The sequence below is a fragment of the Dromaius novaehollandiae genome, chromosome 29 (assembly GCF_036370855.1).
Source record: "Dromaius novaehollandiae isolate bDroNov1 chromosome 29, bDroNov1.hap1, whole genome shotgun sequence".
Classification (NCBI taxonomy): domain Eukaryota; kingdom Metazoa; phylum Chordata; class Aves; order Casuariiformes; family Dromaiidae; genus Dromaius; species Dromaius novaehollandiae.
Genome location: NC_088126.1, coordinates 3,248,796 through 3,267,501, shown reverse-complemented (window position 1 = coordinate 3,267,501; position 18,706 = coordinate 3,248,796). Strand labels below are relative to the sequence as shown.

The 18,706-nt window shown below is 56.3% G+C and overlaps 1 protein-coding gene across 3 annotated transcripts; it reads left to right on the top strand.

Annotated features, from left to right (window-relative positions):
- Nucleotides 1–2,030: 2,030 nt before the first annotated feature.
- TUFT1 (tuftelin 1) lies at nt 2,031–18,027 on the top strand. Of its 3 annotated transcripts, XM_064499114.1 has the most exons (13): nt 2,031–2,141; nt 7,398–7,472; nt 7,898–8,002; nt 8,423–8,509; nt 10,466–10,546; nt 10,925–10,996; nt 11,651–11,764; nt 13,395–13,523; nt 14,074–14,168; nt 14,811–14,916; nt 15,487–15,570; nt 16,438–16,538; nt 16,868–18,027. In XM_064499114.1, the coding sequence occupies exons 1-13, from the start codon at nt 2,082–2,084 to the stop codon at nt 16,920–16,922; spliced, it is 1,164 nt and encodes a 387-aa protein (XP_064355184.1). In that variant the 5' UTR covers nt 2,031–2,081; the 3' UTR covers nt 16,923–18,027. The 3 variants fall into 3 exon arrangements, with proteins under 3 accessions (XP_064355184.1, XP_064355186.1, XP_064355185.1); XM_064499116.1 differs by lacking the exon at nt 10,466–10,546; XM_064499115.1 differs by lacking the exon at nt 7,398–7,472 and having other exon boundaries at nt 2,041–2,141.
- Nucleotides 18,028–18,706: the final 679 nt, after the last annotated feature.

The following is an 18,706-nucleotide window of genomic DNA, read 5'->3' as shown; positions in this document are numbered from 1 at the left end:
CAGGCGCAGCTGGACCCCCGGGGGGTCTCCCCAGGGCTGGGAGGGAGCACGTGGCCTCCAGCACCGTGGCCGCTGCAACGGCACGAGGCTCCTGCCTGGCTCAGGGCAGGAGCAGAGCGCAGCTCCCTCCCCCCTCTGCTGGATCTGGCCCCGAGATAAATCCTCGTTATCACTAATTAACAAGGATGGGAGCATTGCCAAATGCTAATTAGCGCCGTGGCTTTGAGTGGCAGGTGTTCGCCACGGAGCAGCGGGAAGTTTCCCTCCGTACCCTTGAGCGGGGCTGAGCCGGCTCCGGCCCTGGGACGATGCCAGGGCGCCCGGGGGCCCGTCCAGCCCTGACGCTGCTGCCTCAGTTTCCCCTCGTGCGCTTGGGTGATGCTGAACCTGGGGGTGAAGTGGGCTGGGACGGAAAACCGGCGAGGACGGACGGCTCTGGGTTATTCGCCCTGACCGGGGCCAGGATCGGCCAGCGCGATGGGAGGCTGAGGCTGGCTGCGCTCATCACACGGGTACGTAGCAATTAGTGCCTGGCGGAGAGGAGGCCCTGGGTGGCCCGGCGCTGCCGGGGGACATCGGCCTGGGCTGCAGCCATGGTGGTGCGGCAGGCCGGGTCCGCCGGCCCCCCAGTGCCTTCAGCCGTGGGGGCAGCCCAGGCCGGGGAGCCTCGGTGCCTGCTGATTTTGGGGGGGGGGACCGTGCTCTGGTCACCCCGGGGGCGGGCAGGGCCCTGCTGTGCCAGGGCTCCGCAGCGGGCGCCTGCCGGGGCTGTGCTTCGCCCTGGGGCCGAACCTCCCGCGCGTGGGGGCATCACATTGCATCGCCCTCCGAGAGCAGCCGGCACTGCTGACTGCTGCAGCCGGCACGGCGGCATGGCATAGCCCGTCTTGGCCTGGCTCAGCACAGCTTGGCATGGCTTTGCATGGCTCAGTCTGTCTTGGCACGGCTCAGCACAGCTCTGTATGGCTCGGCACGGCTTTGCACAGCTTGGTGGGACTTTGCATGGCTCAGTTTGTCTTGGCACGGCTCAGCACAGCTTCGCATGGCTTTGCACAGCTCAGCAGGGCTCAGCTCAGCATGGCTCAGCACAGCTTGGCATGGCTCAGCATGGCTCAGCACAGTTCAGCATGGCTTTGTACAGCTGAGCAGGGCTTGGCATGGCTCAGTCTGTCTTGGGCGGGCTCGGCTTGGCTCGGCACAGCTTTGCACGGCTCGGCATGGCTCGGCACGGCTCGGCACGGCTCAGTGGGACTTTGCATAGCTCAGTCTGTCTTGGCTCAGCTTTGCACAGCGTGGCATGGTTTGCATGGCTCAGCAGGGCTTTGCATGGCTCAGTCTGTCTTGGCACAGCTCGGCATGGCTCAGTACGGCTCGGCAGGGCTTTGCACAGCTCAGCAGGGCTTGGCCTGGCTCAGCACAGCTTTGCACGGCTCAGCAGGGCTCGGCACAGCTTGGCATGGCTCAGCATGGCTCAGTACAGTTCAGCATGGCTTTGCACAGCTCAGCAGGGCTTGGCATGGCTCAGTCTGTCTTGGGCGGGCTTGGCATGGCTCAGCACAGCTTTGCACGGCTCGGCGGGGCTTGGCACGGCTCAGTCTCTCTCGGCATGGCTCAGCATGGCTCGGCACGGCTCGGTGGGACTTTGCATAGCTCAGTCTGTCTTGGCGCAGCTTTGCACGGCTTGGCATGGTTTGCATGGCTCAGCGGGGCTTTGCATGGCTCAGTCTGTCTTGGCACGGCTCGGCAGGGCTCAGTACGGCTCGGCAGGGCTTGGCACGGCTCAGCGGGGCTCGGCACAGCTTTGCACGGCTCAGCGGGGCTTTGCACGGCTCAGTCTGTCTTGGCACGGCACGGCTCGGCTCGGCCCGCCCTGGGTCGCCACGCTCGCCCTCGCCCCGGCACCACCTGCCCGGCGCGCAGGGGGCGGGGCCACCGCGGAGGGGGGCGTGGCTAACCAAGGGGCCGGCTACAACAGAGGGGCGTGGCGAGGGGGCGTGGCTACGAGGGCGGGGCGGGGCCAGAGGGGGCGGGGCCGTATATAAGCAGCGGGCGCGGCGCCGCAGCGGCAGCGGCGCGGGGCCATGAACGGGCTGCAGGGCTGGTGCGCGGTGCTGGACGTGCGGCCCCACGGCGAGAGCCCGGTGAGCCGCGGCCGGGGGGGCGGCGCCTCCCCCCCCCCCCCCCCGGGGGCTTCCCGCTTCGGTTCCGGGGGGCGGGAGCCTGGCGGCTTTGGGGGGGTCCCCGGTGCCTCGGGGGGTCCCCGGTCCCTCGCGGTTTGCGGGGCCCCGGCGCGATGCCGGGCCCGCGGGGGGGGGTTGTGCGCGCCGCGCCCTTTCCCGCAGCCTCGGGGCGCCTCGGGCCCCGCGGCAGCTGTTTGCGCGGCCGCCCGCTGGCTTCGCTCCCGGGTCCTGCCCGCCCGCGGCTCGGCGGCAGCTAAAACTTGTCTCACCGGCTATAGGAAGGTGCATTAAATACTCGGAGCTCTCAACTTCCCCCTCCGGGAGCCTCGTCGTCTCCTCCGCGGAGCCGGGCGCGGGGTGCTCCGTGCTGCCGGCCCGCCCGGGTGCTTCCCGGTACCCGCCTGCCCCTGCGCGCTCGCCCTGGGTGAAACGATGGGCGTTTTGGTAAGATCAGGCAGATAAGGATGGAGAAATATCGGGAGCGATGCTCCTGGGCTCGCCTGGCCGTGGTCCCTGCTGACCCCCGTGGCGTTTACCGCCCTCGCAGGAAACCCAGCCCGCACGTGGGCTTGTTCCGACGCGCTTTTTGTCAGTGATTTATGCCGATCTCTTTAGTTTTTAACCTCCCTGTCGACTGGCTTTTGGTGACTGCGAGGAGGAGCGCGATCGGAGCAGCCGGTAGCGACCGTCCTTTGGCGACTGCTCGCTGGGTTACGAACGGCCTCTTGTTTTCTCTTCCTTATTGTTCCCTTTGCTCGACTGCAGGCAGCAGCTGGGCGAGGGCAGAACCGCCGGGTCCTGGGTGCGGCTGGCAGCAGCCTGGATGGGGCCCGGTGCCGCGGAGCCGGCGCTCCCCTGGGACCCCCGGAAAGGGGCAAAGCCCCCTGCCCGGCTGCCCGATGGGCAAAGCTCAGGGGGGGCAGTTTGGCTTTTTTTTCCGCCCAAGATCCCAAGGGAATGCAAGCAGGGAAGACCCCGCCGATGAGGAATCCTCTAAAACGCCTTTGGGCTCCGTGCTGGAGAGCAAACGCTTGGTGCTGGTTCCTTCTGCCGGGCCGGTGCCTGCCTGGCTCCCAAGTCCAAGCCCTGGTGCGGTGACTCATCTTCGAGTCTCTGCAGGAGAGTCCTAATTCCCTGCAGCTTTCTGGCCTTATAAGGAGCGATTGCCGAGTTGGGCATGTTTGGTTAATAGGTTATTAGGGTGATAAGTGCCTCTGCAATGCCGGGTATCTCCAAAGTATCTCCAAACACTGGAGCTATTTGCTAATGATCCCTGACGATCCCCTCCGGGTCAGGTCAGGCCTGTTCTTATTCAACAGCTGAGATGGATGAAATGACTTGGCCGTGGTCGCAAAACCATGTGGTGTCACCGGCATCGCTCTGCTCTCTCCGGGGCCCTTGGACAGGGCTGCGTCTCCTCCAAGCCCTCTCCCCAAGACGCAGGAGGTCATTCCAGTGGTTTTCCAGGCCTCTTTCTCCTGGGGCTGGTCTGCGGATGGTTTCTGTGGAGCAGAGCTAGTATCTCTCCCTGCAACCCGCCTTCTACCCTAGGGTCTTTCAAAGATTTCCAAAGTTCTCGGCTTCCCGAGTGGCCTTTTTTGCAGGGCTTGACAATGAAGAATGTGCCGAAAGACTTAAAAAAAGACTTTGGCATACCTGAAAGCCCGTCCTGACTGCTAGCCTCGTCTTCCCATCTATCCCTTACCTTAAATTTCAAGGGAACTGGCTCTTTTTGGATGATTGAGACCAAAGCCAGCTCCTGGGAAAGCATCTCGGATGGGAGCATAACTGTTCTGCCAAAACCCCTCCGACTGTTGGCTCTTCGCTGTAGCGAGAAAACGAACCTTGCCAAACTCTCCGGCTCGCGGTTAATTCCTGAGGCTGGTAGTAAAAGCCGCAAACATGCAACGCAAACATGCAACGCGGGGTGTGTTGAGAGCAACGCGTGCTGCTGGGCTGGGTAACCCCAGCGCACGGTTAGGGTATGAAGGAAGTGATTGCTGTACCAGGTTTTTTTTTTTTCCAACGTGAGGAGCTCCGGGAGGCGAGTGCAAGCTCCTCTGTTGCTCTCCGGACAGCCGTGGCATTGTGAAATGCTCTGCTGCCTACAGAAAACAACAGGGGGGACCCCAAAACCCACCGTCCCCTCTGTTTTGGAGAGGCGCAGAGCAGCTTATGAGTCGTAAGCAGGTGGTGAGTGCTGGCAGAGCTGATTTTATGATAGCCCAAAAGTAAACAAGTGGGGCTGGCTGGCGTGGGGGAGTTTCTGCAGCTCCACTCTTGTAGGTGGAGGTGGATTTGGCGCTGTGGAGGGGGAGGAAGGATGGGTTTAAGCCGTTCCCTGCAGGGACTGTGGACATCTCTCTGCGACAGCCCTCCGAGTTGTTCCTGCTGTGTGGCGGAAGGACTAATTCTCCCCAAAACTGCCTGGCGGCGGGTGAAGAGCTAATGAATTCTTGCCTGTAAGACATCCCCTTTGGTGGCTGTGAGATGGTAGGCTTAAAGTCGCTCAAATAATAGTGCTCGAACCCCTCTGGGGACCGGCAAATGGTGCTACGTCAGAATAAGAGCCAAATCCTGCGTGCAGGGATTGGAGGGTGTCATTTAGGTGAGTAAGTGGAAGCAGCTCGTCTCTTGCAGCCCGTTTCATGCCGGTGTCTTCACACGGGAGCTCAGGAGCTCGCCTGGGTTTGGCCGCTTCGAGCCCGCCCGCGGCTCGTGTGCTTTCGGAGCTGACCCGGGGAATGCCTGTTAAACCCACGTCACGGTAGCTGCGCCTGTTCGGAGGCCTTCATGTGACTAATGGAGGGACTGACTGTGTTTTCGGGCTGGCTGCCTGCGTTTTCCCCCTTGCAGGAGGGAAACGCACACCTCGTGGTCCTGCAAGCTTTCCCCTGGAGAGAAACAGGCTCCTTTTACTCTCCTACAGCCAGAGCAGACAGTTCACCAGTTCGTTTCCTGGTGCTTCCGCTTGAGGCTTCATAGCGCTGGCTGCTTCATGCCCTGCTGCTTTGGAAGTCGCAGCCTGCTTTGTGGGGCCGCGTGCTGCTTATTGCCCCACCTGGTTTGCAGCTGGCACAGCTGGATGCTGAATTTATCCACTCTGCGTGGCGTGACTGCAAGCGTCCCAGCACTGACTCCAGCTGGTTTTTATGCTCTGTCCCCAGAGCTGGACTCGGCTTGTGCTTGTTTCTTATTGCAGCAGATCTGCCGTAGGAAAGCGCCGGCAGCTTCCCAGCTCTCGCAGGGGCTGGAGACGTGCGTGACGGTGCCTGTGAGCACCAGCATCCTTATGCTCACGAACGAAAGCTGTGAGTGGTGACGTGGGAAGGGACCGAGGTGGTTCAGGTCGGTGTGGAGTTAGGTGACCTGTGGGAAGCAGGCAAGGTTGCTGCATCGAGGCAGGACTTCCCAAAGCACCGAAATGGCACTGAAGAGCACGGATGCTGCTTAACTGCTCCTGAGCAAGGGTAATACCCCGGTGCTGGTTGTCTATGGATGTTTCTTCCCTGTGAGAGCTGGACCGAGGTGAGGACAGCTCTGACCCTGCTTGTCCCTGCAACCCGTTTGCTTTAGTCAGCAGCTCCGCATGAAAAGCAAGTGATGTTTTGCATGTGGATGCTGCCTGAAGCTGCTTCCCCCGGTGTAAAACTCATGAGCGATTCCCAGCTCTTACCAAAAGTATCGGCTGCTTTGGATGCCTGCTCTACATCAACCTCTTCTAGCGCTTATGTAGCTCCAAAGGTGGTGTCTAACTCCTTGGTTCTCATCTGGGAAAATGTTCCCAGAATAAAAGTTGCAGGCAAGTATCTGGCTCAACCGTGAGTGCTGTGGAGTGCTAGCAGAGCCCTAGTGAAGTCTGCACCAGATAATTGTCTTAACGGGGCAACGAAGGAGATGATCGCAGTGTTTGAAGATCTGTAGGAGGGCTCCTCATTTCCCAGTGAGCTAGCGCTTGGGAGAGCAGTGCAGGCACAATATTTTGGAAGCAAACAGATGGCTTGTTGGGACTTGGAGGGTGAAAAACGTGCTTGGAGAAGATGAGGCAGGACTGCCTTGGTGGTGCTTTGAAGAGCAGGAAGCTGACGTGTCCCAGGCGTGGTGAGGGGAGGGCACCCGTTGCTGCGCGGGCACCATCTCAGCTCCACGCTGCCTCCACTGCTGTTGCCTGTCCAGGCTAGCGAAGACTCTGAGCAACTCCTGGTTTGGAGACTGTATTTACTACAACGTACCGGTGACACCTGGAGATGGGTTCTGCTGGGAAGGGGTGGATTTGCGTTACGCCGAGGGTGCTTGGTGCCTGCGTGGAGGATTGCAGGCTGCCAACAGGCTCCTCAAGCGCGTGGGCTGGAGCGCTCCAGGTGTCTGCACCCTCTGCTTCAAGGCTGTTCATATACTCTAGCTCTCTGTCCATCCCCTTAAAAACCTGCTAGTGTCTTCAACACCACTGAAATGCGTCCTTAGCTGCCTGTGCTAGGAGAAATGCCTTGAGGGAGCAGGTAAGCTCAGAGCGGGGAAGGCAGATCTGGTCCCAGCTCACGCCTCCATAGATGCAATAAGCTGCAGAGCTTTTTATCAGGAATCTGGCTGCGGCGGTGGTCCTTTCTCTGAGGACTGGTCTGCTGCGCCTGCCTTGCCAGCAGCTACCGAAACCGGCTCAGCTCAGCCCGTGCCGGTGTGTGTTCATCCGTGTGCAAGCGTGTCCAGCTACAGTCGGCCGTGCGTAGGGCAAGGAAGGAGATACATACGTCAAGGTCCTGGAGTGTGAGCCGAGAGCAGCTGCTTTCGTCTGGCTGCTGCTGCTAAATGTCCCGTGGCAGCACCCGAGTCACGTGCTGGCGTGACCGATAATGGCTGTGACTCCCCGCGAAGAAGGGCCCGCGTTAAAACGAGTCCAGCACTTGCTGCTTCAGCCTGTCTGCATCAGCCTGTCTGCATTACCTCAGTCTTGGCTGGGCCACGGCTCCTCTCCAAGCTCCGATGGATTTGATAAATGCTGTTGCTGTGTATTAACGCTCAGGTTAAAATGAGTAAGAGTTAGTTTGTAGGCTGGAGCCTAAGCTAAAGGAGCAGGCGGCTTGTTCGTGCGTCTATAGCGATGCTCATCCGGCTTTCGAAACGAACTGGCCTGGCTCTTGGCCCATATGTGTGCAGGGCTGGAGCTGGATATGAATGATTTGCAGGGAGTTAAAGCCTAAAACCTGCCTCTTGTTTTAGGACAGCTTGAAGGTGCTGAGGTTGACTCTGCCGAATGACCTGCCGGGCGATAGACGTGAGCAGGTGAAGCAGAAGGTGCGTCTCTCCCACGCGTGGGTGCTTTGCCTCCCGTAGGCATGGTCCTTGCGGGCCGGGCTCCGGATTTTATGGCCGAATCGCCCCGGGGGACTTTAGATGGGTGAATTTTGTGAGGAAGAAGATTCCCCAACTTGTGTGTGTGGAACTTGGAGTGCGAAATGCAAGTTCATGTGCTGACTTTGGGGAGGGGGAAACTGATGTTTGGAGGGAGGATCAGTCACTTTACACTTTATAAAGCATAAAATTCCTCTCCTGATCTGTTAAATGCTCCGCTGTCAATTCTTAGACCGTGCTTGCTGCCACGTTCCTCTGCCATAACGCATGATGCTGATTTGACCAGCACTCACTCCAGAAAAGCCGGGCAAACCATTCCAGCTGGTGTTGTATTTCTGAAAGCTTTGTCCTTTTTCTATATCTTGCAGCCGGTAGGAAAGGCCTTCGCCATGGTGGCCAACAGATCGAGCAGTAGTCACTCCCTGGCATCCGAATGCATCAAATCCAACGACGGCGACGAGGAGATCATTAAGGTACGGTCGCCGGCTTCCTGCTGCCGTTGGTTTTGTTGCAAAGCAGTTTTGTTCAGTGATAGGTGGGACTGAAAGGTTTCACGTGAAGCTGCAAAGGGAAGGAGCTCCTGTATGGGCTGCTTGCTGCAGCACCCACATCAGCTCAGGGAACTGCCCAGGCTTTGGGGGGATGCAGCGTCAATCTGGTGCAGCTGCTCTGGGACTGTGGAGGAGGCAGTGGCTTCTTAAAAAGCCGGGGAAGGTTGGCTGCAAAGGGAAGGCTGCCGGCAATGTGCAACAGGCTGCAGAGGTTTGGGAAGCTGTGGAATCTGGTGTTCCAGCCTCCGAGGAGCCCGGCTTTTTGCTGATGTTACTGGGGTGTCTGTAGTTCAGGACAGTCTCCCTCACAGCTTCCCTGGTGTCCCTGTCTCTCTCGCTCAGGTTTATCTCAAAGCACGGGCTGAGGGCAGCGTGAATCACGAAGAACACATCAACCAGCTGAAAAGTGAAGTTCGTTACATTCAAGAGGTAGCTATGTCTGTGGGGGCTCGGGCTTGCATGTGCTGTCCTGATGCGAAGCTGCTGGTGGGGGCTTTTTGTGAGGGTCTGGGGTGCTGGGCTCTCCCTGGGGTGACCGATGGTGGTTTCACATGTGGGGCTGCTCCTGCCTTCTCTGCCGAAATGGAGGTGGTGCCCACGCAGGCTCGACGTTGGCTGGCTGCAGCGCTCATGTCCCAGCTGAGCCCTGCGCGTGTGTCTGAACCGCTCTGGCAAACCAGCAGTGGAGCTGAATTCTCCAGTCTGACTTGCCCGTACAGGGCACCCATCTAATCAAGTGTGATAAATTAATTCAGCCTGACTAATTGCTCTGCTATATGGACTGAATTTGAAGAGAATTGTGCGATGACTTTTGCCCAAGGCTGTCCCCTGCATGCCTGGGCGCGGCACAGCTGGAGCCTCTCGTTAAAAGGCAGTTTCTTTGGTGTTTCATCTTCCAAAGGAAACTGGATGAGGAGGCTGTTGGGGGATTAACCCCTTTCTTCTGCTCCTGGTGGGGATGTTATTGCTGGAGAGGTGGAGAGAGCTGCTTGCAAAATGTGGAAGCAGTTGCGTGCATGTTCTGGTCTGGGCAGCTTGGCAAAAAAGAGCAACCCCAAACCCCAAATTTAAATTTGGGCTGGCTCTCGTGGGGGTGTTTCTATGCTGGGCGCTGGCCCCAGGGAGAAGCGAGGGGCAGAGCTGGAGCTGTGCTACCAGATCTTTTACGTCATCCTTCTGACTCCTCTGCCAAAATGCATGTTTTTCTGCCCCTGCCCCATAAGACAACAGTGTTCGTGCTGCCTCCTGTCCGCAGTACGGACTTGACTGAGATGCTCGAGCGTTCCCAGGGCTCCAGCTCTCCCGGGGGTGTTACTCACCCAGACCTTATCTCTCAGCTGCCTGGACGCTGCCGTTTTGTGCGCAGTCCTCCCCGCTGCTGGGGCTTTGACTTCAGCTCTTCTGATTTGAGCTTTTCTCTAGCTCTCGGCAGCTGAGGTGGAAACGGGAGTCAGATTTCAAAAGGCCTCTTAGCAGTAGCCAAGCGTGACTTAGCCCTTGTCTCGCCGCAGAGGCCGTAGCCCTATCAGAACAGCTGAAGCAGCATAACTGTGCAGTTTGACTTAATCCTGCATGTGAAAACCAGCGAATAAGCTAAACCAGTAAGTTGTGGTGGTGGTACCAGTCTGCAGTGAAGTGCCCTACGCTAGGTCGTGCAATCCAAAAACCCTTTGGATGTCTTGATGGAGCCAGAGCAGAATGACTGACTGCCGTCCTTGGGTTAAGGACTCGATTGCTGCCCTGCGAGCAACACTGTGCACTTGGTCGGTCCTGCTGCTGCCCACTCTTGGGCGAATGGCTTTGCCCTGCCTCCTCTGGCCTCTAAAATCCAGCAGCATGTTACTGGGCAAGGGACAAAGTCACACTATAACGCTTTGAGAAGCTTTTTCTCTTGGAAAAGCGCTGGAGTTGCAGCCCTTCAGCGTTTGCTATGGCTGAGGAAAAGGCGTATAAATCATTCCTCTGCCTCCTTTTCTCTGACTAATTCGGGTAGCTGCAAGTCAAGACTGTACTTGTCCGAGTCCTGCAGGGTGGCAGAGACAGAGCTGGGGAACAGCAAGGGTCTTTTCAGCACTTCCAAGCTGTGGTTTGTGATGATCTCTTCAAAGGCGGAATCAATGATTACTGAAAAATCAGTAGCGTCTCCAGATTGTTGCTTTTTTGGTCGGTGATCCTACGATAAAGCTGCCTAGCGAGGCTCCTAACTGCTCCGAGAGCACTGCTTGCAGGCTTGCTTGCTCTGGAGCAAGACCAGAGCACAAATTGGTACAGCAGCAATCAATTGCGTCTCGGCGCAGGGTGTCCCCGAGCCACCGCGCCTCTGATTTGGTGGGGCTGAGTGACACTGTTCATGCAGACCAAGCTAAATTGACTTGCCTTTGCCAGGCTAGAAGTTCTTTGAAGAAGCTGCGGGAAGACTTAAGTAGTAAACTTGAGAACAGACAAGGAGATAAACAGCCTGCACAGGTAACGGGAGCATTTCTTGGGCTTTAATGACACTTTTTTTTTTTTTTTTTTCCCCCCAAACAAGATGTCATCGTTGGGTCCAGAAAATGATAAAAGGGGCCTTAAAGACTGAGGTGCTTGTGGCAAATAAAAGCCACCCTGGCACCTCTTACAGGTAAAATTAGAAACCTGCACAAGCAAGTAATGAGGAGTCAGTAAGCAACATGCATTGGCTGGCCAGATGCGCTACTGCATGTTTATTTGCGGGGGAAAAAACTCCGTCTAGAGTTGCTGTGGTGCCCCCGAGCTAGCTGTCTGCATGCAACCGTTCGCTTTTTTTTGCAAGCGGCTGGGCCGGGAAGCGTTAGGTGGCTGTTGGTGTGACCTTTCCTTAAACAGGTCATGTTGGAAAAGCAGAACGGAAGCTGGCTGTACCCCGAGAGGCTACGGGCCGATTCCTGGGAAGTGCAGGTACGTAGCCAAAAGGGGGATTTCTGAATTATGAACAGTAACACTTCTTTTCTTTTGAAGTCTTCGTCCCAGCAGGCAACTGGGAGCCTGTTCAGCATGTGATCAGACACTTTTGCCTTGCCTTCTACAGCACCAAGTCAGAAATGGACTGCAGCTTTATTATAAAAACATACATAATGAGTTTATAGATCTCTGAGCATGAGAATTTTTTAGAAGCAGGGCTCACAGAAGTCTGAAGTTGGTAAATATTTCTCAAGCTCTTAATTTTTTCTTTTCCCCTGGCCAGGGGCAGATGCTCTGAGCTGTCCAGAAGCGAAAAAAACATCTGAGCAGTAGCTCAGGGGTTGGGATTTGGGATGTCAGGCTCAATTGCTGACTTGACTCCCACTGCTGGGTTTTGGGTTTCCCAAGCGTGGATCGCTACGGCATCCCTGAAAGCAGGGCTTGGAAGGCAACCAAAGGATGTCGCGTGCGTTATCTTGAGGGCTGAAAGTTGCCGCTCAAGTGCGGGAGGAGAGGACGGGAGCTCCTTTGGTTGTCCACGCTGAGATTTGATGTCACAGGCTTTTTAACCAGTGGCCCTACCCACAGAAGGGAGGGGGGCTCCTTTGATACCTTCTTGCTGCTGAGCCTGTCCCCTTAACCTCTCTACAGGAGGAGGATTATTTGGGAGACGATGCGGAGAAGATCCGGCAGACGGCAAAGAGGCTGTTCACGAAGCTGCAGGAGGCTGAGAAGCACCATCAGTTGGAGAAGAAGGCCTTTGAGGTGACTGCGTTGGGCATTGCTCCGTTGGGATAGTGTGACCTGGGGGGCCTCATGCGCACGTGAACCTCCGCAGTCCAGTTGCAGAGCACAGGGCTGGGGCAGGCTGTGTTGGTGCGTGGTTGGGTCATGCTTTAGCTGTCGCGGCTTGGGCTCCAGGCTGAGCCTGGCTGGCTTTGGGCAGCTGAATGTGTCTGGTTTCTCCTTGCAGAGCAGCAGGCTCAAAGCATGCTGCCCACTGCTAAAACACTCCGGGAATAAGACCCGGCTCCTATAGGTCTAGTCAAACCCTAGCAAACAGCTTCTCTGTTTGCCCAAGCTAGTCTGGAGTCATAAATGCTTTCCCAGCTAAAATTAAATAAAACAGAAGCAGCAGCGAGGTCAAAAGGTGGTCTCTCCAAACTCTGCTGGGCCTCTTCTTGATCCAGCTTGCTTCAGCTGGTTTTTTTGCACTGCGTAATAAGAATATGCAAGGGAGTCTCCTGCCACGGGCAGTATAGTGCCAACCTGCAGCATGTCCCCAACGTTTTGGGAAGGGACGTGATGTAGCAACTGGGCCACTGTCTGTGAGTGGCTGCTGTCCACAGCCACTGTCATTAGCAGCCTGGGATGAAACCGTCGGAGTGCAATGGGCAAGGTGGGCTGTGGCCGTCAGCGATGACAGCTTCTCTCTGCCGAGTGGTGCTGACGAAGCTGCTGCATTCGCTTTCCTCACTTCCTCGCTGCCAGTGATTAATGGTCCTCTCTGGTTTGTTTTCCTGTGACTGCTCACTGCCCGGATGGGTTGGGCCTAAACACTTTACCTTGCCGCTTTGAGGCTGTGGGTGGCTGGTGGGAGAGGTGACGTCCCAGCTTGCATCCTGTCCCACAGACCAAACTGGTCCCAGGCAGCCTGGGGGCTTCCCTGGAGTGGGCTGGGGGACAGAATTTGCCCTGTCCGCTGGGGAAGTGGGTTTGAGTCATGACCTCTTCCTGCAGCAAGGCAACATCCATTTGTGATGGCAGTACCTGCACTGAGCGCATCCGTGCTTGTGCTCGGGACGTCACCGGGCACGTTTGTGGCATGCGTTGGGGTCTCCGTGCCGTTGTTGCGCAGGAGTGGGTGTAGCTGGGATGCCGACTGTGGGCAGTGAGCCTTGATGGCAATGTTAGGGATCCCCGACATGGAGGCATCATGGGGTCCTGATCCCGCCAGCAGTATCCAGATGTTCTCAGTTTGCCTTGTGATCTGAGCCCGCTTCAGTGGGGCTCCACACTCTTGTCCCTTATCTGCTCCTGAGCTGTTCGTGCACGAGCGGGGTTGGGGCCTGAGGGCTGTTTCTCAGGCGGGTGGCCCCAGAGGAGCCTGCAGACAGCCCCAGAACACATGCTGCTGAGAACGAACATGTTCTTGTGTTTGAGGTGCCTTTGTTGCTATAGCATTTAAGCACTTGCTCCTTTGAAGTGCTTTGAAGCCAGGCAAGCTTTCTAGAGAACTTCTGTTTGCTGAGACACCCAGCTGCCTTCAGCGAAATCTGCCTGCCAAGGCTTCAAGCAGCAGTGATGCTTCAAAACGTTGCTCGGGCGAAGGTTTCTAGTGGCTTTGGGGTCTGGACGTGCCAGGGTGCCAAAGGGGTCTCAATCTCGTTTGCAGCGGACGATCTCGCAGTACCAGGAGGAAGCAGAGCAAACCAGCTCTGCCCTGCGGAGAGCGGAGAAGAGCGTGGCGGAGAAGGAGGTGCAGGTGGACGAGCTGCAGAGACTCCTGGCAGGGATGGAGAAGGTATCATCCCTGAAGCTGCAGTTTTAGACAGTTTAGACTGCTTTAGACTTGTGTTTCTCAACTCTAGATCTTCGTTGCTCTGTTGCTTTCTTCTAGGTATCCTAGAAACATGCACGCAGTCTAGACAGCTGCCTGGTTCCCCCTCTCATGGGGGCATTAACACAACCTTCAGTCCTGATTTTCTTTTGGCTGTTGTCTCCTCGTAATAATATTAAACTCATAAATCTAACAGTTTAGTATGAGTGTGAAGCAAACAGACTGCTGCCCGGCCCAACAGCAGGGAAGGAGATGGCTTTGTGCCTTGCCCGTAACCTAGGGGAAAAGGAGTGGGGTGTCTGCTGTTGGTCATCTCTGTGGCTGCCCCTGCCTGTCTTCTCTTGCATGTAAATTTAGTGCTCGTGAAAACAACCCACAGCTCATTAGAGAGGCTGAGCAGAGCCTGCCTTGCTCTCTGGGTGTCTGTAGTTTGCTGCTTTGTACTGGCTCTGGAATGGAGGAGCATGTGTTGTGACTTGTTTCCTTGCGCGTAACGCGGCCTCTCGCTCTGCAGGAGCACGGGAGTTTGCTGCTGAAGATGAAAGAAGGCGAAGCCGAGCTGGCGAGGCTGAGGAGTGTGGAAGGTGACAAGCTCGCCGAACAAGACCGGTGAGGCTTGGCCTCCAGCTCGGCTGCCGACTCCGGAGCAAGCCCACGCTGCTGGGTCGGGGTGTCAGCTTGCTGGGGCGTGACTGCACATTCCTGCGAAGGGCGTGCTTGCTCTCTGCCTTGCAAAACAGTGCCCTACTCCCAAGAGCTGACTAATTTCCAAATACCTCCCACAGCTTTGCTCTGCTCCGAAAACGGAGGCTCTGGAGCTGGACAGCTTGGGGACCTCTAGTGGCCACACTGGGCGGGAGACCTCGGGGCGGGTTTTGCCCTGATTAGGGAGCCTTGAGACCAGCCAATTCTTCCCTTCATGCAGGATTTGCTACACCCAGCCAGTATCCATGTGCTCCAGGGGTTAATTGGCAGGGATTTATGTCTGGAAGGCCTTGTTTTGTGGCCTGACTCTTCTTGATATTCCTGTGTCCCTGCAGTCTGTTGCTGGTAGTCCTTGTGGCTCCTGTTTCAATAAGGAGAGGCGGAGACAAAACTTACCTTATCTAGTGGATGTGTTTCCAGAGCTGTGCAGCTGTAGAGACCTGGCTGATAAGAGCTGCTCTGGTCATAGCTGAGCAGGTGCTGGAGGTTTTCCTCTTTCTGGGAAGCCAGCCAGCAGCTCCTGGACTCTCCATTTGTTTTTCGTAGGTCGGCCAAGCTGGAGAAGGAGGTGGCCATGCTGCGGGAGAAGATACACCATCTGGATGACATGCTGAAAAGCCAGCAGCGCAAAGTCCGCCAGATGATTGAGCAGGTGAGAGGAGCAGGGCTGGGTGCCTCTGGGGTGGGAGGACGCACGGGGGCAGAGCTGGCCTGGGAACAGCCAGAAGGGACTGGGCTCGCTGGGTCCTGCCGGGGTGGCAAAAACATGTCTTGAACGAGCTGCTTGGAAGCAAAGGAGTGCCAGTTTGTGGGGGCGATTCCCTTTGCAAACCAAAGGGACACAATTTCAAAGGCCCAGAGTCCTGTCCTGCTGCTCTGAAGCAGCAATGGACCCTGCGGTGACAGCCCAAAGGGCTTCAATGCTAGCTGTGGTGGCAGTTGCGCCCTGGGCCGGGGAGGGCACACTACTGTGTGCCCAGTGTGGCCTGCTGAAAGAGTTAAATCTCAGCTGTGTGAGCGGAGGCTCCTTCACCTATGGCTTAATTCTCAGACTTAATTTGAGGCTTTTTTGATGATTGTTTTTTATGCAGACCTTGGAGTTAACGTTGTGGGTGTTCACAGGCAGAAGGATGGCTGGCTAAGCTGCCCTCCTTCCTAGACACTTCTCCAGCCCAGGTGTACACGAGAGGGATTTGTAGCTGGTGTGAACTTTCTTTTACAGCTCCAGAACTCCAAAACGGTGATTCAGGACAAAGATGCTGCGATCCAGGAGCTCAAGGAGAGGGTTGCTTACTTGGAGGCTGAGGTGTGTCCTACTGGGGCTGTCTCGGGGGGTGGACAGGGGAGTCTGCTCTGAGCTCAGAGTCTCCTGTTGAAATATCCTGGTGCGACTGGCTTTCACACCTGCGGGATGTGGCTGTTCTTGTTACAGAAATGACTTTTGCAGCATGTCAGGCTCTCAGCAGAGTGGCCAGCAGCAAAGCTGTTCCCTTGCGCTGACACCTGCTTCCAGCAGGGGAATGTGCCCTCTGCAGCCCCGAGGGTCGTGCTGGTTCTTGGAGCTAGTGTGATGGTTTCCAGTGAAGCCAGGGTTGCTGGAGCAGCTGTGAACTCAATTTGAGTTCAAAATAATCTCACCAAGCACATCTCTCTGGCAGCAGAACCCTTCTTGCTTACAAAGCTGGAGCTGACTGCATGTGTGTCAGAAATTAAAATTGCATTCCAGCCTCTAAGATTGTAATGCGTGTCAAACTTCTCTCTTTTTTTGGATAAAATTGGAGCCTGCATTGGCAGTTCCATCACTTTCTTCTCTCCTTGGTGACTTATTTTGCTAATCTCTGCATGGGGACAGTGTGCGCATGCAAAACCCTCTGTGAAGCCAGGCAGAAAGCAGAACGAGCTCCAGCTCTAGCACCAGCTAGAGAGACTGCACACACATGGATTTCCATGTTTTCAATTCAGCTGTTAGCCAGATCTTATAAACCATCCCTGGCTCTCCTTTTGGTGAGCAGTTCCTCTGGAGGGTTGGGTTTCGTTTCCCTCAGGAAAAAGCTGCCCCATTGCAAGAGGTTATACTGGGGCGTTCCTCTACTTCCCAGCAAGCGCTCTGTGTCCCAGCAGCCCTTCTGTCCCCAGCCACCCTGCACTAACCACGGCTCCAATCTCTTTGCAGAACCTGGAGATGCATGATCGCATAGAGCACTTGATTGAGAAGCAAGTCAGTCGAAGTGGCCACAGCTCCCGGGCACGCTCAAAATCGGAGTATGTGAGCAGGTAAATAGAGAGCAGGTATTCTCCTGCGACAGGGGAGCCTGCCAGGCTGCTCAGTAGCTTTGTCTGTGGGTCTGTGTCTCATCTGGGGAAGCAGAAGCTGCAGTCTTGGAGGTGGTGCTGGACTCAGGGTTGCTCCCTCTGCCCTTGTGAAGCTACTTTGTAGTTGTCTGTTTGCAGAGGGGTCTCCTTTCCTGTATCCCTCCTTCAGGGGAGTAAAGATCCCTCCCGTGGGTAGCTGAAGGGGGAAAGTCACCTACCAGGGCTGAGACAGGACTTATCCTGAAGGTTTTCCTTTTGGACTGGCTGAATAAATTCTTTCTGTCTTGCAGCAAAAGGGTGACGGGCCCCAAGCCGCTGCCTCTTATTCGAGTGGTGGAAACATGAGTTTCGAGGGCTGGTCTGAGCTGAAGACTCTCCCCTTGTTATCATTGACTGGACTTCTCTGCTTGGCTGCTGTTCTCTGGCCTCTGCACTCAGTCTCCCCTGGATCTGTCAGTGGAGGGCAGTGCCCCTGGAGAACTGTGGCACCCAAGGACAGACATTGCTGGGGAGGTCCTGGCAGAGGAAGGAGCTTTATGAAGTGTCCGCACTGTCCCCTGCTGGGTCCCAGGGTCATGTGGATGCCAGTTTGGTGGAGACCGGCTAGGGTGGCTGGGACCAGCTGGCCCTGGTGTGCACAACACAGCGCTCTAGCTGGAGAGCCCAGCTCGCTTTCCCTGGCCAGTCCTGGGTTTGCCTGGGTTGCTCTGTGAGCAGCCTTTGCTTCTGAAGGGTCTTGTCCAAACAGAGCCCTCCCTTCAGATTTCAGCTGCCAACATGGACTTGGGGTCTAACTTGTTTTTTTTGTTTGTTTGTTTGTTTTGTTTTGGGGTTTTTTTGTTTATTTTTTGTTTTGTTTTTTTTTAAATTCACCCTTACAAAGAAGAAATCTTCCTGAAACCAGACTCCTTCCTGTAACAAAGCTCAATGCATGACAATTTGGGAGCCTCCACCTCTGATCTCCAGCACCTCTGGCTGCTCCAGACTTGGCAAAGGTTCACGTGGCCAAAGTAGTGTATTGACATGCTTTTCCCATTCCCTTTCTCCTGAGGGTAGAGAAATTGTACCCAGTGTACACGTCTAGTGTTTAAACCCAGAGGCTGTTTAGTTTGTACCTGTATTTATTTCAATAAATTATTGGTGTCTTCCAATGATGTGGTGACAGGCATGATTGCTGCTGTCTAACTCCAAGGGAGCATGTTTGAGAACTGCCTGTCCCATATTTGAACTGGAAAACACCAACCAGCTTCCTCTGGTTTGTGAGTTATGAGCTTGTCTTGTGTCCTTAGTAAAGGAGCTTGGGTGAAGCTAGAGGAATGTTGTTGGTGTTCATACCTACCAGAGAGGTGAGACAATGTGCTGTAACCATACCTTGCAACTCTTAATACCAAAACCATGTATGCCTTAATCTGTCAGCCTGTAGCCAGTTGAATACATGATGTTAACAGTGCACGTGTGCTGGGGTGTGGTGTGGATTTGTTTCTTCTGGGCTGAGCTGGCCCCCTCGCTTGCTTCCCTGCTTCTGCAGGGGGCAATAGGCCCTGGACTTCATTTTTCATGCTGGTGTGTCAAACTGCTGAAGTTCCTGCTCATCTTCCTGGGCTCCTTTGCCCCGTGGGCTGGGCTGGTGCTGTGTCTGACGCCCTCAGAACCGGATCCTGTGGCGGTGACCGCTGCTGAGCTCGCCGAGGGCCCGGCTGCGGGGTGAAGCGCTCCGTGCTTGGGCACAAAAATGAAACGAGCCCCCTGGGCCCAGTCTGGCCCCGAGGCTGCTGGGGGGGCCTTTACTGTGCTCGGAGAGCTGTGATTCAGCAGGGAGCTCTTCCAGCTCTGCTTTGAACAAGGCTCTCATGTTGCACTGTGCTGCCTCTGGGCCCTTGCTCCCCTCCTGGGGCAGTGTCCCCCCTCTCCAGAGGGGGTGGCCCAAGACACCCCCCACCCTTGAGGGCAAGGGCCTTGCTCGGGGCCTGCTGGGCAGCCCCGCACGTTGATGTGCTCGAAGGGAGCCCAAAAAAGCCGCCTCTGGGCGCGCCCCTTCCCCTCCGGTTGCCATGGCGGCTGCTCCGGGCCGGCACTACAGCTCCCAGAAGCCCTCGCTCCGCCCGCCCTTCCCGTCGTGCCCCGCTAGG